Below are 27,661 nucleotides of genomic sequence, written 5' to 3'. Positions count from 1 at the left end.
TGGCCCGTTTATTTGGACTAACAATGTAAAGCATGCTAAATTCTAGAAATTCTCTTTGAAAAATTTGAAGTTGAACTGTTCACAATGAGCCTTGATTACTTTAGCCAGGGCCGGCGATCCACAGAAGAAGACCTGCACTTTCCCTTTATTCTCTTGTTCAATTTTCTGGAAAACCTAAAATAATTAAAAAAAAACCACTTCTTGAAATAAGAAAAATGACAAATGAATAAATGATAGGACGTAAGAAGGTAAGATTGCCTTATTCCAGTCTGGACGCCCTGGCTGGGTTCGGGTCTTTAGCCCGGTGATTGAGTCTCTTTCTTCTTTTTTGGCAAGTAGGTCCAGTGCCATCTGTAGTCCAATGGCTTTCATGTCATTCTTGCCGAGGGCTGATGTCATGTACATATGCATCTCGAGAAATCTGCCTGTGAAATAGAAATAGGTGTATGTTTTCCAAGTAAGAGCTCAGACAGAACACTGGCTATTGTGTAGAAGGTTTCAGAAAGATGGCAGAAGTCCAAAGCCACCTTCAGTAAGACGGTCCTGCACGATTATATAACAATAAGAAAAGCCTATTTCTGCATGGATAGTAATGGGTTACATTGCATATGTGCCAGCAATACTTTCAGCTATGGAAGAATATTGATTGATTTGCATTGTTGCAATGTCACGGCCACACTGTACTGTACATAGCATTCTCTGTTTGGAGTGTTCTCTGTCTATCTGTTGGCTGTGTAACTGACTGGCACATATACAATGGCGTGACATGCTATTTGTATAAAGATTTTCATGCTTCTTTTGTCTTAGTCCTGCATGCTTACACTTGACCAGTATGGGGCTGAGAATGGATCTTTGAACTGAAAGGATCCATTGAGGGGGAAATATACATAGCAGAAGAATGTATTCTTTAATAATGGCACTGAGCTGTCCGTCATGTCTGTATACAGGCTGCCCAAATGTATTCATTACATGGGCCACCTAACAAAAAATAGAGAAGACCATTCATAGGATACAATGCGTAAAGGACAGCACAAAAATAAGTCCCATTAAAAAAGTGAACTGACCAGGTTGAAATCTGCCACTATGCAAGGACCTGTGGAGAGCCACAACCCTACACCTACATATCATGCAGTATATCTTATGGTAGGTCACAGCTCTGTTTTTCCTTTTTTTGAGCCTTTAAAGGGGTTATCCAGCGCTACAAAAACATGGCCACTTTCCCCCTACTGTTGTCTCCAGTTTGGGTAGGGTTTTGAAACTCAGTTCCATTGCATAGGCAATTCCACTCTTTATCACTAAGCTGATATAGCCAGTCCTATAAAAAAGTGACTTACCCTCAGGCTCCTCATCAGCTTGGTCCAGCTCAAGTTTGGTTAGCAGACTGACAAACCACTCAAAAAATTTCTGGTCTCTGTTAATCCAGATGAAATCCACCTATTAAACAGGACGTGACATTTACTAATGTACTGTGATAATCTTCCTATATATGAGTGCAGACTGAATGTTAACTATGAGAACATGATATCTGCACGTTGAAAGTGTTACCTAATATTTAATGAAGAAAGAATACATTTTTGGGGTGCACACTCCTTAAAGGGGAAGTCTGGCGTCTGACATTTTCTTTTCAAAAGAGCCGGGGAGGAAGTGGCTAAACATAAAATCATGCGCCTACAACCCACGCTCCAGCGCAGGGGTCCACTGTTCCCTGCTCTGCTTCCTGGTCATGATGTTTCAGCTCCACTTATTCATACCTTGCTTATGTTCAGCCACCTCCTCCCCAGCTCTTTTGCAAAAAATTTCAGACGCAGGACTTCCCCTTTAATTTGGGGGTTTTGCACCCTAAGGCCCCGTTCCCACTGAGCAAAGCTAGCGGAATTCTGCGACGGAATTGTCCGCCGTGGAATGCCGTTAGCCTCCCGCTCATAATGGGAGTCTATAGGAGGCGTGCGCTGCTGCTCTGTACGCGCTGAAGAATGAACATGTTCATTCTTCAGCACGGACAGGGCAGGAGCGCGCGCCTCCCATAGACTCCCATTATCCATTATGAGCGGGAGGCTAACGGCATTCCGCGGCGGACAATTCCGTTGCGGAATTCCACTACCTTTGCTCAGTGGGAACGGGGCCTGAGGCTACGTTCACACAGAGCAAAAGGGGCGGATTACGCGAGGAAATATTTCTGCCTGAAATCAACTGACACTGAATTCCGAGCAGAATGTAAGCAGAATGTAAGCAGAATCCCGGCGTATTTCAGCGCGGAATACTCGAGGAATCCGCGCTGATTCCGCATGCATTCAGCGCTGAAATTCAGCGAGTATTCGGTGAGTAATAATAGAGGAAGGTGCCAACAACAATTTTGCAGACTTTGGAGACTAGACTATATGGTACCTGAATTTTCTAGAACAGATCACCTCAGAGCTGGCAGAGGAGAAGGAGCTGAGCTAAGCAGAAATGGCAAAACATCACCGCTTTGCAATTGATGGAGATGCACTAATTTCAGAGGTATGTATGTATGTATGTATGTATGTTTTATTTGGGAAACTTTTGCTGTGGTCATATGCAAATATAGCGGAATCCCGCCTGCCTCAGTGTTATACTGCTTCTCTATGGGAGGGCTCGCGCACCTGTGGGTGCGTCGCCCTCTTCCCAAAGAACTGACAATCCTTTGCATGGAGAGCGGCAGGAGCGGAGGCACGGGAGCCCTCCCATAGAGAAACAGTGTCACAATGAGGCAGGTGGGATTCCGCTATATTTGCTCAGTCTTAACATACCCTAAATGCATAGGCTCTGTCACCATTTTTATTGTTTATTTCTATGGAAAATGTTTTTAATATTATGAAATAAAACTGGAGGATCCTTTCCGGTCCAATTACCTCTGGCTACCTGTGTCTCCTTGGGCAGTGAGCCCAACATGTAACATGTTACTGTAGTATATAATATATTTATTTTAAAATTTATATTCAGATTTTACAGGTTTAAATTTACAGTTAACCCTTTTGGACCTATTGGCAATGAGCATGCAAACCGCGGCCACTGCAGGAGAATTGTGTTATGGCTTGTCCTGCATTAAAAAAAATGCTCAACTATGTATTATATAGCTAAATTCTACACTTGATCTTAGCCAAAAGGCCGAGAAGCGATACATGGCTAAATTCTAAAGAGCGATACCAACACAGAGGTCCTGATCATGAAATCTCCCTCTATGATGTCCATATAGGACACTGGGACAGGGATTGTCCTGCTTGCTGCATATGATACCACATGATTATTCCTCACGTATCATGCAGACCGCACCTTTCTGAGCTTCATCTCATTGTCTTTCAGCGCCTCACACCAGGAATACTTGCAGTTGGGGCAATTCTGTTTCCTCAATCGGTATCTGCCAGAATAAAATATTACAACATAGTATAGACACAAAAACATAGACAACTGTCAGCAGAAAAAGACCACATGGTCCGTCTAGTTGGCCCTTATATTATTTCCGTATGTGCAAATCAAATCGTGCCTTAAATTACTCTGGAGACAATGATGTTGTTTCTGTCTTCTTTCTTAACCAGATGCTGTAAAGGACCCTAAAAGAAGAAACTAGAAAACCCAACTTTTCCTAGTTCCTTCTGCTCGGATCTTTCTGGGATTTAAATGAACTTGAGGGTTCTAAGGGCCTAAACTAGAGTTCAGTGAACTTTGAGCATGCTTGAGTTAGTCCGAACCTAGGTGTGCGGCATTTGGTTAGCGGTGGCTTCTGAAGTAGGTTAAAGCCCTAAGACTGCCTACAAACCATGAGCACAGCCATAGGCCGCAGGCTGTGTCCATAATTTTCAGGCAGCCTTAGGGTCCTATTAGACGGGCCGGTGGTGACCTGATCAATAATGTAAGCGCCGATCTGCTAGATACTCAGTACTCGTTTACTGAGCCTTTTACACGGCTCAATAATCATTTAGCAAGGTCTGTGTATATATATATATATATATATATATATATATATATATATAGTTAGTTAGTTAGTTAGTTAGTGATGTCCGTGCAGCCCTAAACTGTTATACATTACCTGTCCAAGATCCCGGTCTTCTCCTGCCCTCTGCTTTCACTCCCGACACTGCAGCTGCAGAGTGGCCCGTCTGAGCTGACTGGCCGCTCCACTGTGGCCACTGATTGGCTGAGCGGCCTGTCAACTCAGAGACCGATTCGAAGCCACGGGTCCGGAGAAGAAAGCAGAGGGCAGGAGAAGACCAGGAGTGTGGACAGGTAATATATAACAGTTTGTTCAGCCGTTAGCTGTGGGACACACATCGCTTTTACAAGTAGTAAAGCACAGTCGGCAGTTAATGATTTTAGGCCCGAACCCAAAGACACAATCAGCCGATGATTGTTGCCATCGGCTGATTGTTGTCTCCATTACAAAGAGCGGTAATCGGCCTGATTTGGACAATTTTCCCTCCATGTAATAGGGCTTTTAGGGCTTTATCCAACTTCAGCAGCCACTGCTAATAAGATGCTGCACACTCAAAGTTCTCTAGTCTAAACATATACAGTGTGAATGTATGAAACATATATCCATAAATTTGCAATGTGCCAACTGTATGGCCATATGTAGCATGAACAGAGCTTGACTATATGGTATATGAAGGGGACACAGAAATATTTAGTTGTTAATGTAATGCACATTTTAACATGAAAGTAGGCCACCTCTTTAGGTTCATTTTTTTGCACTTATTCAAGCATATAATGCTCCCAGTATTTAGTAGCCAGGATCGAGCATTGCACTTCCTCCCTATAGGCCTCAACACAAGGGACAATTGTATACAGCAGCTTTATAAGCTCTTTGTGCTCTAATGGCATTACATTATTTTAATAAGCCATGTAAAGGCAAACAGTGTTTCTTCTTAAGGGCTTATTCATCGAAAATAGGACATGACATAAAAAGACTGTGTTCCTGGAGGGCTGCCAAACCAAACCATTGGAACAGGAATCTTCACAGATCCAAACTTTTTTTTAGTATTATTTAAACTTACAAAGTTATTATTTTCAAACGTGCAATGTGCTTTAGCTCCAGACAAGAATCATTGTTGAATACATAGCAAGGCTATGTCCCCACACAGTATTTTGCAACCAAAGCCAGGAGTGGATTGAAAACACAGAAAGGCTCTGTTTACACACTGTTGAAATTTAGTGGATGGCCGCCATTTAATGGCAAATAATGGCTGTTGTTTAAAAATAACGGTAGTTATTTAAAATTAAATGACATCCATCCACTAAATTTCAACAGTGTGTAAACATTTCTGTGTTTTCAATCCACTCCTGGTTTTGGGTGCAAAATTACTGACCAAAATACTGAGCAAAAATACTGTGGGGGAGACAGAAAACAGCATTTTTTCCATTGAAATAAACTGCAGATTATAGGACAATGTACAGTATGTGGGTGAGATTTTACTACTCCCGGGTGCGTCCACACTACGGAATCCTTACAGATAACATCCTGTGTATTCTTCCGGGCGGAATTTGCCCGAGCATAGAACTGAGTCTATGGAACGGGCAGAGAGCCAAGTGGGAGCGTGCAGGGGCGAGTGGTGGAATCCACGCGGATTCCCTAGTGTGAACATGGAAAATTACCTCTGGTATGGATACTTAATCAAATGCATGATGAATTCTGATGCAGAAAGAGCAGATTTTACTAATTTCAATTACGGAATTAAAGTCTACAATTACATCAATAGGATATGTTCACACAACGTCTTTTTATGAAAAATAACAGCTGTTTTTTTTTAATAATAGCAGTTATTTTACAATGACAGCCGTCAATAACGTTCATGAACATTATTTATGGCTGTCATTGTCAAACAGCGGACATTATTTTGCTTAAAAAAGACGTGTGAACATAGCCTTATGTTGTAGTGTCGAGGATTCTGCCTTAAAACTGGCGGGTGCGGAACAGTGTCTCAGGGTAAAAATACAGCTGTTACAGTAAGTTCCCATTCCATCTGGATGATGAGAATGAAAAATAATAATAATCATTTTATTAAATCCTTGGACATTTTATTGCATATGAACCTGTACATGATGCTTTGCAGAATTGAAGCAAAAGGAGTTATGCCGATCCCTGCGCCGATGAGCACTGCATGATCTGAGGTGAAGATCCTCCGGCTTGGAGTTCCAAATGGACCGTCAAAGTAACACTGGAAACATAAGAAATATAGAACAACATACTTAAACATGCTGTAGTATATAAAAACACCCTTGTGTGGTAAATACACAAATACTATAATCCGCACCACACTGCAAAAGTCATGAATAAGAAAGCCTAACCGATAAATGATTGCTGAGGATCCACAGATAAAACGTATTTATTCACACCACTAAGTAGTTCTCAAGCAAAGAAGAAACATTGTTTGTAGCGTCATACTTGCCTTAATATTACATTTCTGATGATTTTCTCCACCCTGAAAAGGGATCAAAAATATCACATCATTAACTCTGTAATATTTCGAAGCCCAATGATAAAGAAAGATTTCATTATTCATTTCTATCATACACTACAGGGTTTCTGTGGAGGTTGGTGATCTTTGCATTTAAAACATGAACATCATACAAGAGGTTTTATAAGCAATTATAGATTAAGGCCACGTTGGCACTACGTATTTTTACATGAAACAATGGCTGTTGTTTAATGAGAGTGTACAATTACATCACACTGTATGGAATGAGGGCCGTAGTGTAAATGTCAGTGAATAGCGGCCAAACAAGATAGCCTGTTCTCACAATCTAAAGTAGGGCTCTCGGACGTATTTTACATTGTTCTCTATTGCTGGTTGGAGTACGCACACACCCTAATGTGGCCGATATTGAAGCTTATCTACCGAGAAATGTCTTGTTATATAACTTAAAAAGAGGTTAGAATTAGCATTATTCTTTAGCAGGCCTAAGGTTTATAAGATACATACAATCAAGTTGTGGACGCAGCATTGTTTGTGTTAACCTTTGTAGTATGTGTGGGGTGTCTGATAATCTTACATTTCGACCCTGGGTACTTCCACTTTTCTCCAAGCTGATGCGGATTTCATCTCCTGGTTGGCTCCTACGTGGTTTGTATGACGTCAGTTCAATCTGGTCATCCTTATTGTTGGCTATTACTCCACTGAGGCTAAACAGATGTTCCTAAAAGAGTTAAGCGGGAATATAAAGGTGACTGTGAGATCATGTTCACACATTTTTGGACCTTATTTTGAGACATAAACCATTCATTTACACACAAATGAATTGTTTTGGACCTGTAGTTTTGTTTTACCACCATAATTATTATATCCACAAAATTAAGTGCAAGGAACGTCTTTATTACCATTTCTGTTTGCAAAAACTAGAGTTTTTTGGAATGCTTTGTGGTATGGTTTTGGGCTGTTTATAGTTGTGTAGTTCAGGAAGATACCCTTCTGGATTGTAGAGCCTGTACCTTTACTTTATGTGAATAAATACTTTATGGTTATGTTCACATGATGTTTTTTCCTCTCCGTTCTTATTTTTTGAAATTACGTTTTGAGTTTAAAATGACATCAGTCATTTTGTGTTTTGGACGCCCGACAATACAATGACAGCCGCTGGAAAATTATTCTAGTTAATGTTGCGTTTACACAGAACGATTATCATGCAAATTCGCACGATAATGATCGAATTTGAACGATAATCGTATGTGTAAACGCTGCGAACGATCAAACGACGAACGAGAAATCGTTTATTTTGATCTTACAACATGTTCTATAATCGTCGTTCGTCATTCGCAAAAAATTCGCAGATCGTTCAGTGTAAACAGTCGTTCGCCGATTTAACCAATGTGTGAGATAGGCTTAAGCGATCGCAAAACGAATTTCCGTACGATATATCGTACCGTCTAAACGCTGACCGTTATGAAAAAAAAATTGTTACTCCGACATCGTTAATTGTAAGATCGGGCCAATTATCGTTTCGTGTAAACGCAGCATTAGGTGGACTGATTGGCCTTTGGGTGTGTCTTTAATTGAAAAGTCCATTGAATTTAATAGATAACACTGTGAAAAGACTCTGAAAAAAGAAAAATGGCTGTGAACAACTAAAAAATAACATCCTTTGTTTGCAAAAGACATCCGCATATAATTGTCATGGGACCGGGCGGCGGAGTGAGCAGTCGGGCAGATGGACGGCCTCTGCAGCCAGGTGAGCGGCAAATAAGGAGCGCTCACCCTGCTGCATGGGACCGGGTGTATCAGGACCGGAAAGCACGTAGGGAGACAGGCATTGGGATGGGACATTGCAAGCACAGGAAGGGAGGGAAAGGCACTGATTCATCTACGTCTATTCTAATTCTATACTTCTACATGCGCCCCCTGCTGGTGCATACACTTGAGACGTGACGTCACGTTTTTTTTGAGGAAGTGAGCCTGCCTGATGTACTAAATTGAGGGAAATTGCCCTATATGTGCATTTCCGGTAATAAGTGTATATTAGTGATTTGTATAACTTTCCTTATGAAATTTCATATTAAAAAATACATTTTGCCCGGAGTACCCCTTTAAGGTTTGGTAGATCGGGCTCTGCTCAGAGAAGCATAGGGGTTTTTTTTGTATAATTTTTTTCCTCCAAAAATAACATACAAAAAGAGTTTTGTCCTTACATGTATGGAGTATTGGTGAACTGATTTAAAATATAAGTAAAGAGCTTATCTTAAAGGGAACCTGTCAGCTGGGATGACGGCGCCGAGCCCGCCCGACCCCTGGTGGAGCCCCGGATACTTACCTTTTCCTGCAAACCCCAGGGACTTTGATGGGTATACTTTTTATTTGGCAGAAAGAAAAACCTTTGACCTACTGCAAATGGGAATATTCTATTTCAGGACCTACAAGTTGACACGGAATGGGTGGATCTATGGAAGGCAAAGTATGGCATTGTGTTATTCATCCTACCTGGCTTTGATGCTTTTTCTTTTTCATATTTCGGGTCAATCTTTTATTATTATGTCTTTTTGCAGTCTCTGGGGAACAAAAGTAATCATACAGACGGTTTGTCCATTGTCCCAGTGAGCGGATATGTAGCCATAGAGTATCTGCAGGAAAAAAAAGTGGCACAAAAGCCTAAGAAATAATGGAATAGTTCTAATCCTTCATTGGATTATAAACTTTAAGACTCAGAACTAGTAAATATATGGTATGCATAATTTACTGTATTTTTGCCAATTTACAATGTAACAGTTGTTGGGAAAAATTAATCAACAGCATTTTTCATTTTCCCCATAGTATATATTTCCCTCCACCCTCTGAAGTTGTTCCCCCATACTTAATACCTTCCTCTCCCCCATGTCGTTGTCCCCCAATACTGTATACGCCCCCCATCTGCAGTAGTTTTAGTTATCATGGAAAACACAGCACTTCCTGTGTTCTTTTCTTTTTTCAAAGAGTCTAAACGCAGGAAGTCCCGTGTTTACCAGGTCATCTATGTTTACAGAGAAGGCAGAAGGCATTTTTGTCCACGAAATACGATATGGGCTGATCAGTGGGGCACCGACACCTGTGAGCAAGACTGAAAGAAGTTGGTGCTATTCGCTGTGTAGTGGCTGTGCCTGGTTACTGCAGCTCACCTCCTGTTCACTTGCGTTATGTGGTGCCACTAGAGATGAGTGAACCTCGAGCATGCTTGAGTCGATCCGAACCCGAACTTTCGGCATTTGATTAGCGGTGGCTGCTGAACTTGGATAAAGCCCTAAGGCTATGTGAAAAACACGGATATAGTCATTGGCTGTATCCATGTTTTCCAGACAACCTTAGAGCCTTATCCAAGTTCAGCAGCCCCAGCTAATCAAATGCCGATCGCTCGGGTTTGGATCAACTCGAACCCAAACCCGGTTCGCTCATCTCTAGGTGCCACCACTACACATAGAGTGGAGCCACCTCCTTCACTGTGTGATGTGGACACCAAACAGCTGATCAGTAGTTTTTAGGAATCAGCGATTGATGGTCTATTCCATTGATTCCATATTAGCCAAGAAAACCTCTTTAGAGGATTTAGCTATCCATAGACCTGGGATAACTGTAATGTACAGAATTAGAGATGAGCAAACCGGGTTCGAGTCGTTCCGAACCTGAACGTTCAGTATTTGATTAGTGGCGGCTACTGAACTTGGATAAAGCTCTAAGGTTGTCTGTAAAACATGGATACAGCCAATGCTATATCCATGTTTTCCACATAGCCTTAGGGCTTTATCCAACTTCAGCAGCCACTGCTAATCAAATGACAAAAGTTCGGGTTCGGATCGACTCGAGCATGCTCAAGGTTCGCTCATCTCTATACAGAATCTGTATTTTCTATAGACAAACATGACTGAGTATCTTACCTTCCTGCTCTGGGGCACTGCTGATGGTGAATGGGTGCCATTCGTACTTGGCAATAACTGGTATATTTAGGTATATATAATCCCCAGGCTTGTACTGAAAGGATGGCGGCCTCTTAACTACAAGATGTGTCACCTGAAGACGGGTAAGGAATGACAGAATGAGGTACAGTGTAAATGTCTCAGTCAGTAAAGTAAAATGGAGACATAAGTGTAGACAAAGCACCTTTGAGGGTAACAAGTTCACTTCTACGATGTAAAGGCCACCCATACGTGATGCTGCCACTCCAAATACTTTCTCCATCACAAATAGGAGTCCTGGGACTAGAAACCATTTCCAGAATTTGGGTGTATGGAGAAACAATAGAATCCAGATCCAGATGTAAGACAGGTGTGTCCAGTAAAATACCTGAAGCACAAATTTCTTATGATGTTTATGAGTTTCTCAATGATACCTTAAAAGCTCTAGAAATGTCTGCATTAAAGAAGAAGGGGGTCTATCTCAGTTTCAAGATATCAATGGCATTAAAGGGGTTATCCAGCACTACAAAAACATGGCCACTTTCTTCCAGACACAGCACCACTCTTGTCTTCAGTTCAGGTGTGGTTTGCAATTAAAGCGACTCTGTACCCACAACCTGACCCCTCCAAACCGCTTGTACCTTCGGATAGCTGCTTTTAATCCAAGATCTGTCCTGGGGTCCGTTCGGCAGGTGATGCAGTTATTGTCCTAAAAAACAACTTTTAAACTTGCAGCCCTTCTGTCAAATTGGCCTGGCGTAGAGTGTCTGTGCCCTAGTCTTGCAACACCTCTCTGTCCCTCCTCCCCATGATCTTCACCATTAGGAATGCTCCTTAAAGGATTTCTCCTATTCATCACCTGTCTGAACACTGCACATGGGCCCTTAAAATCCAGCACATGTGCAGTGTTCAGACAAGTGATGAATAGGAGAAATCCTGGCGAGGGGCGTTCCAAATGATAAGGAGGGAGGGGAGAAGAAATAGAGGGTCGCAGCAGGCCAGAGCACAGGCACGCTAGGCCACACTAATTTGACACAGGGCTGCAAGTTTAAAAGTTGGTATTAGGACAATAACTGCATCACCTGCCGAACGGACCCCAGGACAGATCTTGGATTAAAATGAGCTAAGCAAAGGTACAAGCGGCTTGGGGGGGGGGCATTGTACAGAGTCACTTTAAGCGATATTCACTTCAATGGAATTGAGTTACAAAGCCCCACCTAAACTGGTGCTTTCTCTTGAATAAAGAGGCCATATTTTTGTAGAGCTGGATAACCCATTTAAGACACATGAACATTTCTTCATGGGGAGTCTTCGTACCACTTTTTTATGGGCATTGCATGAATTCCTTCAGTAACATGTACCTAGCATGGACCAAGATGTAATACACCTGCATATCACTGAAAACAACATATATTGGCATTTTGTAAGCAGCGGCATCTGAGCAATGAAGTAACAGAACATAGTTTGATCCAGAGCTCATATTACAATGGAGCCTCCTTTACTATGTTACACCAGAAGTGTCTATACATGTAATTCTATAGAACTGCAATCTTTATATGATATTATTTGCTAATTTGAATACATTCTTCCCATACAATACTCACTTCGAAGTGTCCTCCTTTCCTGACAAAGGTGCAGGAGCACAACAACATGAGGAAGATGAGGAGCTGCAGGAATATTCCTGTGATGGAGGCACTACCATATATCCAGCCTATACCAGGCCGCAGGGTGAGGAGATATTCCCAGAAGGTGTAGGCACCTGGGTTTATGGCCTTGTTTACTATAAAAAGGCATGAAAAAGTATGAAATTGCAGAACTAACTTTCCAATTGCTTAACCCTTTAAGGAGATAGTTCCCCCAAAAAATAATTATTTCAAATAAACTGGTGCTAGAGAGTGCCAGAGAGTTGTAATTTACTTCTATAAAAAAAAAAAAATAATAATAATAAATATCACGTCTTCCAGTACTTATCAGCTGCTGTATGTTCTGCGTAAAGTGGTGTATTCTTTCCAGTCTGGAGAGTAGCAGAAGTTTTCTATTGGGATTTGCTACTGCTCTGGACAGTTCCTGACACAGACAGAGGTGTCAGCAGAGAGCACTATGTCAGACCAGAAGGAATACACCACCTTCTGCAGAACATACAGCACCTGATAAGTACTGGAAGACTTTAGAATTTTTAATAGAAGTACATTACAAATCTCTGGCACTGTCTAGAAAATGTTGATCTAAAAGAAGAATTTTTTGGGTGAACTACCCCTTTAAGTATCTTTCCACTTACTGAAATTTATGACATGGGCGGCAGTGTGAACTACAGTAAGAATAACTACTGCATATCCAACCAGTTCATGCAGGATAATATTCTGATCCAACGGAAGGAAATTCACGATGAATGTAGTACGTAGCCAGGTGAGACAGCGACGAAGCATCAAGACCTGAGGGCGGACAGAGGATTATTCGTATGGCAACAAAGAATCCTGGGAGTCCTGAACATGTTCCATTGTGACCTCTTACCACAATAAAGGTGCAGTTGAAGTTCAGGCACTGACCACAGCCCTTGGCCACCATGATCCAACCACCAAGGCTGCGATGGTTGACAGCCGCCAAGGTGAAGAGCAGTATGTTAACACAGCAGTAGGAGCACATAAACAGGACCTTGCTGCGGTTGTTGTGCCAGTATGCTCGGGTCAGGTAGCGGGGGGTATGATTCTTTTTTTTTAGTGTTGGAGGCTTCAGCCAGTTAGCCGCACTAAAATGAATAAGGGAAATAGTAAAGTATAACATATTTTATATAAATCGTTTTCTTTCAAGTCAACTGGTATCAGAAAGTTATATAGATTTGTACTTTACTTCTATTTAAACATCTCAAGTCTTCCAGTACTTATCAGCTGCTGTATGTCCTGCAGGAAGTGGTGTTTTCTTTCCAGTCTGACACATTGCTCTCTGCTGCTGCCACCTCTGTCCGAGACAGGAACTGTACAGGGTAGTAGCAAATCCCCATAGAAAACCTTTCCTTCTCTGGACTTTCCTGACATCGACAGAGATGGCAGCAAAAACACCACTTCCTGCAGGGCATACAGCAGCTGACGTATGGAAAGATTGGAGATTTTTAAATAGAAGTGAATTACAAATATATATAACTTTCTGAAACCAGTTGATTTAAAAGAATTTTTTGGGTTGTTGCTGGATAACCCCTTTCAGGCATTTAGCTATATGCCAGCCCACCCCTTGTTTCCCAGTAGCAAATTTTAAGAAGTAAGAAGCAGACAATGATCCTTATGGAGCCATAGTAATGTATTAAGTAAGAAAAACTGATTGCAAATCCAGGTACCTGATTGTAAGATTTTCCATGACTTCTGGGAAACGCTCCAACTCTTCCTTCAGTTCCTGAAAGGTGATGGATCCACTGTTATCCTTATCAGCTGACTGGAATAATACGAGAGTCAGGTCATCTAACTTCTCCTCTGGCAGGGAGATGGCATTTTCCAGCAGGCATGACCTCAATACTGTGCGCAGTTCATCAGGGTCAATGGAACCGCTGCCTGGGATGAACAGAAGTCAATGTCACCACTACTGAGAGGCAGTTTCAGAATGGCGTATTCACTAGTACTACAGCTAGGATGGTCACAAACTGCAGACAGTACCTGAATATTATATCTATTGCACCCTGCTCTGGTGGAACCGGCTTCAATGTAAAATTTCTATCTATGCAGCTTTTACTGAGGATACTATATTCTTACTTCAGTAATTATGATTTGTCATGTAGAGGGAATTCCGAGAAATTGGTTAAAGGGAACCATCACTTTTATGCTGCCTGAACGACAAGTTATCAGTCTAGATCACTCCCTGGGTATAAGAATGTATCTATGAATGAAGGCTGAAGGGTTGGGAGAAGCCACTTGGACCACCCTGATGACTTAAGGTTCAGGCAGCATGAGACACCGGCCGTTCTGTGTCACAGAACACCGGCCAGTGTCACAGAACAACCGATGTCAGTGAAGTTCATTCTGCCCGATACTGCAGTACCAATCAGATAAACCCCATTTGTGCTGAATTGGGATGTGGACGTATGTGTTTGCGCCCGCATCCCAATTCACCATGGCACACTATGGAGAGTGCAGCCAGAGCCGCACTTTCCATTGTGTGAGCTGTCAGTATTGTGCGGCCGCTATTCAATGAATATTGGCCACACAAAACTGACATGTCAGTTTCTTGTGCGGCCGCTAGGGATCCCGGCCGGAGTCTATACTATGGGGGAAATTTATCAAACTGGGGTAAAGTAGAATTGTCTTAGTTGCCCCTAGCAACCAATCAGATTCCACTTTTCATTCCTCACAGATTCTTTGAAAAATGAAAGGTGGAATCTGATTGGTTGCTAGGGGCAACTAAAACAATTCTACTTTACACCAGTTTGATAAATCTCCCCCATTGTGTATACAATTCCCTCTGACTATGCAACATAACTTTTCTATTAATCACGGCCGACAACAACGGTCATGATTAATAGAAACCCTTGTGTGAATGTAGCCTGAAAGTGATGCCAGGTTCCATTTAAATAGGTTGATTCAGGCCAGGCACTGGTTGCATATCACTAGGTTATGCCATTATTGTACAACAGTCTGACTTTAGTGGTGCTAGGAAATCACCTTGCCACTTGGGTTCCTCTAAACTAGGACACATTATTGACTCATTAGAGTCATACAGTGTTTCTCATAAGGCCCTTATATACCGCACCATTATTATAGAAAACACGTCTTTGTTGCCCATAACCAGCAATTTCTAAACTGCACTAGAATACATGACCTGTGACTTTAGGGACTAGGACACGTCTACGCTCACAGTTTTAGTACTTGAGATCCATAGATTTTAGTGGCCATCTGCTGTTATATTTCACTAGGATGGCAGTATATTGTTTATACAGACTGGAGTCCCAAGAGCCCCATACAATTACCATCAACGTCATATACTTGGAATAGGAATCGCAGTTTGTCAGTATCGCTTCCATGTATTAGGAGGTTGAAAGCCTTCAGTAACTCATCCAGGCTGATGGAGCCGCTGCCGTCTGAATCAAATAAAGCAAAAAAACGCTCTGCAAAGAAAGACTGAAGCAAGAATGGCATTAGATGAGATTAACTGACATGTAATTGTAGACTGCTCTGCAAACTACACACCACAACGTCCATAGCCTTATAGTGGCTGGCAAAGATAATGCTATGGTGGTGTATGTTGCCAAGATCTTAGAATCACTGTCACTGTCATAACCCCACTCCTATTGACTTCAATGACAGATGGGGAATCATCTGGAAAAGAAAAGAAGTGTTTCTTTTCTGTGTGGATACAAGTTTCCACTGAAGTCAATCGGAGTCAAAAGTTGATCGGCTGGCTACATCATGCTGCTCACAGCTCCGGTTAAAGGGGTACTCCAGCGGGGGGGGGGGGACTTTTTTGATAGGACCGGGGAGGAGGTAGCCGAGGGAAAAGACGTCCACTCACCTCCCCGATTCCAGTGGCGGGTCCGGCATTGCGGCGCTCCGGTGCCCGGTTCCCGGTGCTTGGAACCAGAGCGCCGCGATGCGGGACCCAACACTGGAACCGGGGAGGTGAGTGGACGTCTTTTCCCTCGGCTACCTCCTCCCCAGCAAAAACGTGCCCCCCCCCCGTACCCCTTTAACATAGGATGCACTAAACAGATATAGTGTGAGCTTTTTTTATTATATATATATATATATATATATATATATATTCATTGAATGGATGCCATAATGGTGACATATGCCCCTGTTGGGCATCTATCTAACATATTTATCACCAATATGCTATAATACCATTTGTTTAATGGATATGTCATGAAAAGCTATTGAAAATCTGGCAACATTTCTGTTAATGGGATATTCCCATCTCAGTTAATATAGTTATACATGTGGGACTCAATCAAGTTAAATATTTTTGCAAATACATTCATTTAGCAAACTTGTCTCCTTCTCCTTTGTTGACAGCTCATTGTCTAGGTTACCAACCACCACTCTGCTCTAAAAGCAGTGGTCAGGCTGTATATATAATATATAAATATATATATATATATATATATATATATATATATATATTGCAGTGAAATGATAGAATCAAGGATTTGATCAAATCTCTAAGGAATTTGATGAAATGACTGCGCCGTTGTCACGGCCGCGGCGGCGGCCCGTGTTCCGGGCCGCCGCCTCGACCTCCTCCTGCCCCATGCAGCCACCGGGGTCCTTGTGCAGGGACCCGGCACTGCTGCTAGTTCGGCCCCTGGGGGCGCCTCACCTCTCCTCCGCTCCTGTCTCCGTCTGTGCCGGCCGGCGCGCGCGTCCCCGCCTCCTAGGGCGCGCGCGCGCCGGCTGTCTCAGATTTAAAGGGCCAGTCCGCCCTTAATTGGTTAGTTGCACCAATCACTCCCTATAAGTTCCAGCCCTGCCCCACTACAGGTGTTGGAGCCTCTACATGCTTCCCATAGCGTTTGGCCCAGCCCCCTGTTGTTCCTGTTTCCTATCTGCTACCTGGTCCCAAGTCCTTGTTCCTGATTCCTATCCGCTACCTGGTCCCTAGTTCTTGTTCCTGGTTCCTGCTCCCCTGTCACTTCATTGCTCCTGTGTTCAGCCTGTCACCTGTGGTTATGCCTACAGACCTCTGCCAGCACCATCTCCTGCCTACTGCTCCTGCCACGCCTCGCCTGCCGTCACTAGCAGCCAAGCCAGGGGTAGCGACCTGGGGGTCGCCTGCCGCAGCAAGTCCATCCCGCCTTGCGGCAGGCTCTGGTGAAAACCAGCGGCCCCTTAGACTCCGCTCCCTGGTGAGGTTAGTGCCATCGCTGGTGACGGTCCAGTGGATCCACTACTCCAGGCGTTACAGCCGTGCCATTATTTCCCTAGGGAACTGATCAAATCACTGACACCTTTTACAGAAATGATGCAATGAACTCTGTCATTTCCCCCTGCGACATAGAATTCGCTTACCGTATCGCCTCTCTGCTCCCCCCGGCCTGTCCGCTCTACTCCCCATCTGCCTCCGCCACTTCTCTGCTCCCCGTTCTGCTCTTTTCCACTGCTACGCGCCTCCCGTTCTCCCGGCCTGTCTGCTCTGCTCCCTGTCCGCCTCTGCTGCCTCTCTGCCCCCCGATTCGCTCGTTTCCCCTGCTGAGCGCCTCCCGCTCCCCCGGCCTGTCTGCTCCGCTCCCAGTCCGCTCCCACCACCGTACACCTGCCGGGAGGTGTGCCACTCTGCTCCTCGTCTGCCTCCGATTCCGTCCGCCATGCCCTGCAACACGCCTCCTGCTCCCCCGGCCCGTCCGTTCTGCTCCCCATCCACCCCAATGCCGTAAGCCTGCCGGGTGGTGTGCCGCTCTGCTCCCCGTCTGCCCCTGGTCCTGTCCGTCCCACCGCCATATGCCTGCCGAGGAGGCATGCCGCTCTGCTCCCCCGTCCGCCCCGCCGCCATATGCCTGTCGGGGAGGTGTGCCACTCTGCTCCCCCGTCTGCCTCCTCATACCTTCCGGGAGTTCCCGTTCGCCCCCGCTGCGCTTCCATATGCCTGCCGGGGAGGTGTGCCGCTCTGCTCATCCTTCCGCCTACGCCACCAAACATAGAGCCAAGAAACTCCTCGATCGTTCATTCCATCATTTCCCTGAAAGCGGTCAGGCATTTCATCAAATCCCTAGGGAAATAATGTAACGGCGTGGTCGTTCCATTATTTCCTGGGATTTGATCTAATCCCTGGATTCTATCATTTCACTGCAACATATATATAGTATAAATATATACTGTATATGGCTATAGTATATATATTTATATATATTATACATTATATAAACAATATATTTATACATTATAGCTGCACATACACCAGCCAGACCACTGCTCTTATAGCAAAGTGGTGGTTGGTAACCTAGGCAATGAGCTGTCAACAATGGAAGGGAAAAAGCAGCAGGAGAAGGAGACAAGTTTGCTAAATGCATGTACAGTGGTGCCTTGGATTATGAGCATAATTGGTTCCGGGACCGTGCTTGTAATCCAAATCCACTCTTATACCTAAGCAAATTTTCCCATAAGAAAGCATAGAAATGCAGACAATTGGTTCCACACCCCAAAAATAATAATTTTTTATTCTGAATAACATGTAAAACAAATGAAACATTCATGTCCGTCTGTCCGGAGAGAGAGGGGTTACAGCTATGAAGAGATTACCTCCACAGTCCTGTCCCCTGATGCAAGCCCCAGCCTGAAGTGGATCTGCTATGATTTGGAGGGTGAGGGAGACTTCATGGGTCAGAGTACAGTGCTGTAGCCCCCACTATGCAGACCATTCCCCTCCCCCACTTGCCCTTTCACCCAGTACAGGGAGCTCCTAAACCAAAACAATGCTCTTAAACCAAGTCACAATTTTGAAAAACTGTGAGCTCTTAAAACAAAACCAAGGTACCACTGTATTTGCAAAAATATTTATTTATAATATTTATTTATTTATTAGCTGAGATAGGAGTACCCATTTAATTGGCTGCCCATGATGGACGCCATAGAGTAACATATGTCACCCATAGGCTAATATGGTACCTGCTTAACAAATTTTTTTTTTTTTTTTTTTACAGGATCTGGTTGGTATAGCAAGGTCTACTACAGTATTCTATACATAATTCTGACGTACATAATTGTGCGCTTGTGCCGTCAGGTATTACAGTAACTCCATAACTTTGGCTTGCTAGTTTTCTGTCTTGGTCCTTGAGTGCACTCACACAACCACTATAAGATGTACAAAAGCTATGTGTGTGGTTTCTGATTTGCAGTACTACCCCAAAACCACCATATTAAGTGGCGCTTTCAGTAACTATCTGACTTAAAGGAGAAGCCTGGCAGGGAAGTAAAAAATCCTTAAGGGCAGGGGGTGGGGGAAAAATAAAAACACACTAATGTTACTTCTCCTGGAGCCCACGCTGCGCCGCATCACTGAGCTCCCAGACCCTGCCAGTTGTCATTTTATCCCCGGTTCCGGGTACGTCACAACCCAGGATCCACATGACAGATGGGTGGGATTTAGACCACTAAGCCAATCAGTGACTGCAGAGGTGTCCCACCCCAGTCACTGACTGGCTGAGCAGGACAGCCTGGTTGTGACGTAGATGGCATTGAGCTCAGAAGCCTGCGGGGTCCAGGAGCAGAATGCGGCTCTGCTTGGGCACCGGGACAGGTGACTATGTAGTGTGTGCTCGGCCGGTCACTTGCTAGATGGTACTGTGTGATGCCACTTCTGTGGTGGTTGGTCGGAGTATAACTTAGCCAGATGTAAGGTTGTCGTGACGCCAGTGCCGGTTGGGCACACAGGTATGGGGGCACACCTGCTTTTAGCTTAGAGTGGCTGGCTATACCCTTTCCTCTGTGGTCGTTCACCTGCCGGACTGTGAGGGGGTCCCTTGGGCGCTTATCACGGTGGTCTGGAGTGGAATTGTGACCCACCCAGATTATTGGTACCGCCACCCACAGAAAGGGGAGATGACCCAAGGAAGGTGCAACCGCTGTGTAGGTGTTTGAGTTATAATCACTGAGTCCTGTTACCATAATAAACTTGTCTTTACTTCAGGAATGTTCAATACAATAGTGGACAATAGACTTCTGACTTGATTATATACTTTGAACTTGACTGACAAGACTTGTGCTGAGAGCTTGAGAGGTAGTATAGCCATGCTGGCTTAGTTGCGTGCTGAGAAGGAGAGTAAGTGGAGAGGAGGATGTCACGAGAGTCCCAACCCAATGTAGTACTGTGCTCTGCCGGAACTTTTAGAGATAAGAGAAGTAGAATACATGAGAATAGAGAGAATACTTGTGCTCGTGTTTTGACCTTTGTCTTTGCACCACCTATTGCCCTACAGTGTCGGTGACCCATCCTCCTAGGGTGACACAAGCCCCAGACCTTGTTACCTGGTTTGAGCAGAATGGTAAGAATTTTCCGGTTACACCTGCGCTTCTAGATAGAGTAAGTAGGCTTCTAGCAACTTTACTCTGTCCGGATCAGTTCCTCTTGTTCAGGACACTGTCCTGCACCTTTAGATGTGTTCACGCCATGGGCATGGGATAATCCCTGACTTTGTCCTCTCTGTGAGCGTTTAGCTCTGCATAGTGAGTAGAAGTGCTGCCTTCAAGAAACGGGTGCCTGTTCTTCCCATGTGTGTCTGTCCACTACCTCACTCCAGACTAGACCACCTTTTTTCTCCTCTGTGTCCCCGGCCTCCTCCTCTGTTGCTGCTTTTTGGACTTGTGTTTGTTTACATAAAGAACTTCCAGGTCACAGGGGTCAGCAGTGACATCACAGCTCTGCATGTCTGTAGCTCCACCCCCTCCTCTCTGAATCTAGCTCCTCCTACTCTACCCATAGGCAGGAAATGTCTGTATTACTTCAAATGCCCTTTGATCAGCATGGTGGCTCAGTGTCTGCCAGTTACTTATGTTATCAAATCAACTAGGTTTTTCACTCTTTTATCTGTTGTAGCACTACAAACCCCAGCACACATGTACATGATAGGAGTTGTAGTCCTGAACTACATATACACTACAGTAGCCATTCTACAGGTGGGCGGGGTCTCAACGAGGCAGCAGGATTCTGTTACAAGTTTACCTCAGCAATAGATTCATAGGTGACATGTTGACTGCCATGAGGTGAAGTCTCCTCTCTCCTCTCCATATTACACAAAGCAGCGCTGCCCTAACACTGTACACCTTTACAGTACATTAGTAACAATATAGGGAAAGATTTAGCAAAGCCTGTGCAGGGGAGCAGTTACCCATATCAACCAATCAGAAATATATGCATAACCCCGCCCACCTGATGACTCACTGTTCCCTCACTGGCAGGAACAGGAAACAGAAAGGGAACAGAATTTCACAGGAAGTAATGAAAACACAGGCAGAGGGGTCATGTGACTGAGCCTGAGAACACAGTAAGCGCTCTAAATAAAAAATAGAAGTGTATGTAGAATATGCAACACCCACAGAGGTCAATGCAATGCTAGTTTATTGAAAAATCCTGGACAACCCCTTTAATGATTTTTTCCCCCTGCCGTCTGAGAATAAGACAAGGGAAATACCAAAACCAGGGTTTCATCCACACATCAGTGTGGAGCAGGATTCTGGCTAGGTGGGAGCAATGCCTAGTAGACCCATTAGGAAAACAGATCACTGATCTCAGCGAACAAAGGAAAAAACATACAGATTCGTGTCCGATTAGGCCCAGTGATCCCCCTGCCACTAAAAGCAGAACTGCAGATTCTGGGCTCTTGCACCAGAGCTCAGGAACGGCAACTTGTGTACAGTACATTGCTAGTACTATTACCACGGTATTTCGCCAAACCCAGTGTTTGCTTTTAATCACACTACGACAATGCTGCCATCTTCTGGTCCTCAGGATAACCTCACTACTTCACACATTGTATCCAGATCATTATGAATCTTTTTTTATTTTGTCTTTGAAGTATTAGTATTACTATTGCTCCATGCTCATTTCAGTGCAAAAGAGTATATGTAAAAGTTTCCCCGCCAAAAGTATTGCATCCCATCTTTTAATAAGAATATGAAGCAACATGTCCGTCAGTGATGTATCCTATTTGAGGAGCCCCAGTTTGCTGAAGCTCTTTAAGCACAGGGTGTTTGTTAGGGTGTATGGCCTTTTATATTGTATAATGTGTAGTTATCTTTTATTATAGTGCAGGACTGTGGGAAATAATTGCTTTTTATATAACATGACTAGCCGATTCTGCTTCCAAAGAGCAGCGTAAAGCGTTCACAGACTGTCTGCTCCTACTGATGCGCTAGGAGACGGAGCGCCCTGCTGTGACTACATGGGGGCTGGTAGTATCGGATCACATTGAAGCTTACAGAACTAGCATTGCTTAAAGAAAGAGCAATCTCCAGCTAGGGAAGAACAGCCACGAAGAAGACAAGTTTACAGTGGTTGCTCATGGAGATTATAAATGAGCTACAGATATCTGTTCATGGCATTATACAGTATATGTATGGCCTACAAGCTAGATATAGACCTAATCGCCTCTGCTTATTGTTGCATTGGCCTTCCGAATCATACTCCTAGTTCAAAATTATATATATATATGTAAAATGTATTTATTTATTGTTGCAGTTTTCTACAAGTTTGGCAGTACATACAGTTGGCATATATTTATTTGCATTGTATATTCTTTGGTACTATATTATTATGTTGTAGCAAACTATTATAAGTTACAGTAGTTTAGATTTTTTTGTGGTTCAGTGTAGTGTAATATAAAAGCCCTTGTCGCGGATGTGGTTTTACTTGTTGTGCCATACATAAGTTGTCTGCCATCTTGGTTCTTTTTCATTTCTTATATCACTGGCGGAACTACCGCCGTAGCAGCCGTAGCGGCTGCTACGGGGCCCCGCCGTATCGGGGGCCCGTGGCGCGGGCCCCCGGAGCTCATAGCCTGTAGCACCCGGCGGCCGAGCAGGCCTCCCGGGTGCTACAGCTGTTTGGGGTCCAGGCAGTGGCCACGAAGGGGGGCCCGCGGGGCCCCCCGATCAATCACTCTTGTGACCGCAAGCATTGTTTTGCTTGCGGTCACAAGAGTCTGGCTCCGTCTTCCCCCGGCTGCTGCGCGGCTGCCGGGGGTGTTGCGTCTTACCCCCGGCAGCGCGCGCATCCCAGAACTCCCTGCGCGCCTTGGGATGCTCTGGGATGCGAGCGCTGCCGGGGGTAAGACGCGACACCCCCGGCAGCCGTGCAGCAGCCGAGGACAGACCAGGAGAAGTGAGGATCAACGTGGGAGCGCGATGTCAGGTGAGTTAAGTTTTGTTTTTTATCAGCCTGCAGGGTGGGGGGGAAGGATGGGGGCATCTATGAGGGTGGGGGGGGGGGGGGAAAGGATGGGGGCATCTATGAGGGTGGGGGGGGGGAAGGATGGGGGCATCTATGAGGGTGGGGGGGGGGAAGGATGGGGGCATCTATGAGGGTGGGGGGGGAAGGATGGGGGCATCTATGAGGGTGGGGGGGGGGGAAGGATGGGGGCATCTATGAGGGTGGGGGGGGAGGATGGGGGCATCTATGAGGGTGGGGGGGGAGGATGGGGGCATCTATGAGGGTGGGGGGGAAGGATGGGGGCATCTATGAGGGTGGGGGGGAAGGATGGGGGCATCTATGAGGGTGGGGGGGAAGGATGGGGGCATCTATGAGGGTGGGGGGGGAAGGATGGGGGCATCTATGAGGGTGGGGGGGAAGGATGGGGGCATCTATGAGGGTGGGGGGAAAGAGGGGGGCATCTATGAGGGTGGGGGGAAAGAGGGGGGCATCTATGAGGGTGGGGGGAAAGGGGGCCATCTATGAGGGTGGGGGGAAAGGGGGCCATCTATGAGGGTGGGGGGAAGGAGGGGGCCATCTATGAGGGTGGGGGGAAGGAGGGGGCCATCTATGAGGGTGGGGGGGGAAAGAGAGGGCTATCTATGAGGGTGGGGGGGGGGAGAGGGGGCATCTATGAGGGTGGGGGAAGGAGGGGGGCATCTATTAGGGTAGGGGGAAAGGGGGCATCTATGAGGGTGGGGGGAAGGAGGGGGGCATCTATGAGGGTAGGGGGAAAGAGGGGGCATCTATGAGGGAGGGGGGAAGGGGACCATCTATGAGGGAGGGGGGAAGGGGACCATCTATAAGGGTGGGGGGAGAGGGGGCCATCTATAAGGGAGGGTGGGGGGAGAGGGGGCCATCTATAAGGGAGGGTGGGGGGAGAGGGGGCCATCTATAAGGGAGGGTGGGGGGAGAGGGGGCCATCCATAAGGGAGGGTGGGGGGAGAGGGGGCCATCCATAAGGGAGGGTGGGGGGAGAGGGGACCATCCATAAGGGAGGGTGGGGGGAGAGGGGACCATCCATAAGGGAGGGTGGGGGGAGAGGGGACCATCCATAAGGGAGGGTGGGGGGAGAGGGGACCATCCATAAGGGAGGGTGGGGGGAGAGGGGACCATCCATAAGGGAGGGTGGGGGGAGAGGGGACCATCCATAAGGGAGGGTGGGGGGAGAGGGGACCATCCATAAGGGAGGGTGGGGGGAGAGGGGGCCATCCATAAGGGAGGGTGGGGGGAGAGGGGGCCATCCATAAGGGAGGGTGGGGGGAGAGGGGACCATCCATAAGGGAGGGTGGGGGGAAAGGGGGACCATCTATAAGGAGGGGGGAGAGGAGGCCATCTATAAGGGAGGGGGTAGAGGAGGCCATCTATATGGAGGGGGAGAGGAGGCCATCTATAAGGGAGGGTGGGGGGAGAGGGGGTCATCTATAAGGAGGGCAACATGGGGGGAGAGGGGCCATCTATTTGGGGGGGGCAACATAGGGGGAGAGGGAATACACAGAGGGGGGCATATATTATTAGGGGGTCACATAGAGTCAGGGCTACCCACTAAATGAGGGTGTAAAGGGGACAGTACAGATGTGCAGTGTGTATAGAGATGAGGATGGTGCCAGAGTGAGGAGTCTAATATGTCTGTCTGGCAGATTCTGTGGATTCGTGGCTCGGAGAAGTTCTCATAATAGCCCAGGACGGATGGAGAAGATGAAAAGAAAAGAACTCCGATCAGAGAAGACGTCCCCTGTGAGTCACTTAATATAACTGTACTGTAATTTATATGGTGTACAGAACCTGTGTAGAGCTGAGTGTGTTTATGGCGTAGTGGTCGATTGAGGGGGTTGGGGCCCCAATCAAAAGTTTGCTATGGGGCCCAGCCATTTCTAGTTACGCCCCTGTCTTATATGGTTTCCCTTATACTGCCTGCTGCCTACATTTCCCATTGTGTCTATGGCTATTGAGAGAGGGGACAGAGTCTCAGCACATTGCAGTCCTATCGATAGTTCAAGGACATACATTTTGAGAAACCTTAAATCCCAAGCAGAGGGGAACAGTGTGAAGCTGCATCTCACGTAACACAGTGGAGATTCTGCACATAGTACAGACAGTTTGTGTGAGTTACCTAACATATCATTGCACTTTAAGGCCATGTTCACACAACGTATGTTTAGCATAAATCACGTCCGTTGTTGTTCGGCCGTGATTTATGCTAAACATACGTTCTATTGGAATGAATTGAATCCCGGCTGGAGGGTATACACATAGTATACGCTCCAGCCGGGATTCCATTCGGCCGCACGAAAAACTGAAATGTCAGTTTTCTGCGACTGCTACTTATTAAATAGCGGCCACACATTCATGTCAGTTCACACAATGGAGCATGCGGCTCTGGACGTACAGTGCGCCCACATCCGAATTCACCAGAAATTAAGATCATCAGTAATGATAATCTTCAGTAACACTGGCCGTTCTCTGACCTGGCCGGGTCACAGAATGGCTGGTGTTATGCGCCATGTTCACATGGCCTAAGGGTGCGTTCACATGTACAGGATCTGCAGCAGATTTGATGGTGCCGATTTGATGCTGTGTTCAGATATTTAGATCAAATCTGCTGCTGATCCACACCATAAAATCCGCTACGGTACGTATGAAGCTAGAAAAATACAATGTCACAAAAAAATCAAAGGCAGGCAGGGGGATGCAGGAACATAATAAAGAAAGTATACTTACCTATCCCTGTGCCCTAGCAGCAATGCCTTCCCAATATCTGCCAGGCGCTGGCCTCCAGCTGCTGCAAAGTCATGAACTTCGTTGATGGATTGCTTGCTCAGCCAACCAGTCAAGTGGGAAGAATCTGGACGAAAATGACTTCCAGTGGCTGTCAGAGACACCCGAGAGCAGTGATACAGAGATGGATAAGTATATTTTCTTTATTATGTTCATGCAATGCCTCTGCTTGCAGCATATTTTTTATTACTTCCTTTTTAAGAGCAATCAGGGGAGATTTGATAGGTACTGATGTCATTCTTTAGGGTCCATTTACACAGAAAGATTATGTGACAGATTATCTGCCAAAGATTTGAAGCCAAAGCCAGAAACAGACTGTAAACAGAGATCAGGTCATGAAGGAAAATCTGATATTTTTCCTCTTTTGGAAATCCATTCCTGGCTTTGGCTTCAAATCTTTGGCAGATAATCTGTCACATAATTTTTCTGTGTAAATGGACCCTTAGAGACAGATGTTTTTGCCCTGTGATTTAACTGACTGCGATGGCAATGCATTGAAGTCAATGGGAGGACGGACGTCCAATGCACACAATGCGGTAAAAACGTCCGTTTTTCAATGCATTGTGTGCATTTGAAGTCCGTCCTCCTATTGACTTCAATGCATTGCCATTGCAGTCAGTTAAAAAACGGTCGTTTTTTGACGTTGTGTGAACCTAGCCAAATGCCAAACGGATTGCAAAAATGCAGTGGGAACCCAGCCTTACCTGACCTCGAACCCGATGACGTTTGTTGTATGCCAGGTTTAGGGTAGCATAGTTTACAGATGCTACCTAGGTAACGCCATCACCATCAATACCATGTGCGGAAAGGCGCCAAAACCAGAAATAACGTCACAAGCACAGAAGAGTGAACAACGGCAGACTTAGGTTTATTTTATTGTAGGAATGAGAAGCCACTGCTCCCAGTACTCTCAGCACCAACATATGCAGCGAGTGAAGAGCCTGCTGACTGTTGCAAGGCTGTTCTTTCTCTCCACACCCCTTAGGACATGGCTACCATACCACTGTCCCAAAATTCCTCTATATTTTATTGTCCTCTTCACAACCTTTTCCACCTTACCTCCCTGAGGACCTCGGCAACCTGGAAGAAACACGTTGGACCGGTATATGTTTTAGAGTTTTCTAGGGTGATTTACAAAGGGGTAGAACAGGGTAGGAGTCGCGCTTTTTAGGGTGAGTGCTCCAATCTGCCCTGAGCGAGCAGGGGTAGTGACCCATTTTATTTCCCTGGCTAAGACACAATAAGGTCAGCTGGGCTTATATTTAGAACTGGAGTTTGATCTTCAGCCCTGCCTCTGTGTATTTACATAGTGTGGATTCTAGTGGCCGGGTGCCACCATTTGGTTTTTGTGTTGGTGGGGATTTTTTAAATATCTTTAGTTAAGCATTATGTTTTAACTTATGTGGACACCCCATCTGGTGGTTTGGAAGATTCCGCCATTCCATAATATGTAAATACCTTTTATTCAATTGTCTACCAACTAATAATAAAATCTCGACCGACCTCTTTAACTTTTAGAGCCGTCTTGAATTCTTCTAGGTCAATTTCTTTATCGTCCCCAGCGATGCTCTCAAACTGCGTGGTCACCCACTCCAGCCACTTTGCATCCTCGTCTGCGCTCATGATTCTAGGATAAGAAAT

At 45.3% G+C, this 27,661-nt stretch overlaps 1 protein-coding gene and 1 pseudogene across 1 annotated transcript; both read right to left on the bottom strand.

Annotated features, from left to right (window-relative positions):
• On the bottom strand, nt 1-27,661 carry NOX5 (NADPH oxidase 5). Its single transcript, XM_069985672.1, has 16 exons — nt 27,524-27,661; nt 15,315-15,465; nt 13,695-13,905; nt 12,878-13,112; nt 12,645-12,798; nt 11,971-12,146; nt 10,572-10,754; nt 10,349-10,481; nt 8,925-9,064; nt 7,006-7,149; nt 6,402-6,434; nt 6,046-6,170; nt 3,292-3,376; nt 1,335-1,434; nt 259-425; nt 1-174 (listed from the first exon to the last, which is right to left on the bottom strand). The coding sequence occupies exons 1-16, from the start codon at nt 27,641-27,643 to the stop codon at nt 43-45; spliced, it is 2,289 nt and encodes a 762-aa protein (XP_069841773.1). The 5' UTR covers nt 27,644-27,661; the 3' UTR covers nt 1-42.
• On the bottom strand, nt 3,048-3,138 carry LOC138780728 (U2 spliceosomal RNA; annotated as a pseudogene).

Source organism: Dendropsophus ebraccatus, chromosome 1, assembly GCF_027789765.1.
Source record: "Dendropsophus ebraccatus isolate aDenEbr1 chromosome 1, aDenEbr1.pat, whole genome shotgun sequence".
NCBI lineage: Eukaryota > Metazoa > Chordata > Amphibia > Anura > Hylidae > Dendropsophus > Dendropsophus ebraccatus.
Note: the sequence above shows the minus strand (reverse complement) of the source record. Positions and strands in the feature narration are given on the sequence as shown.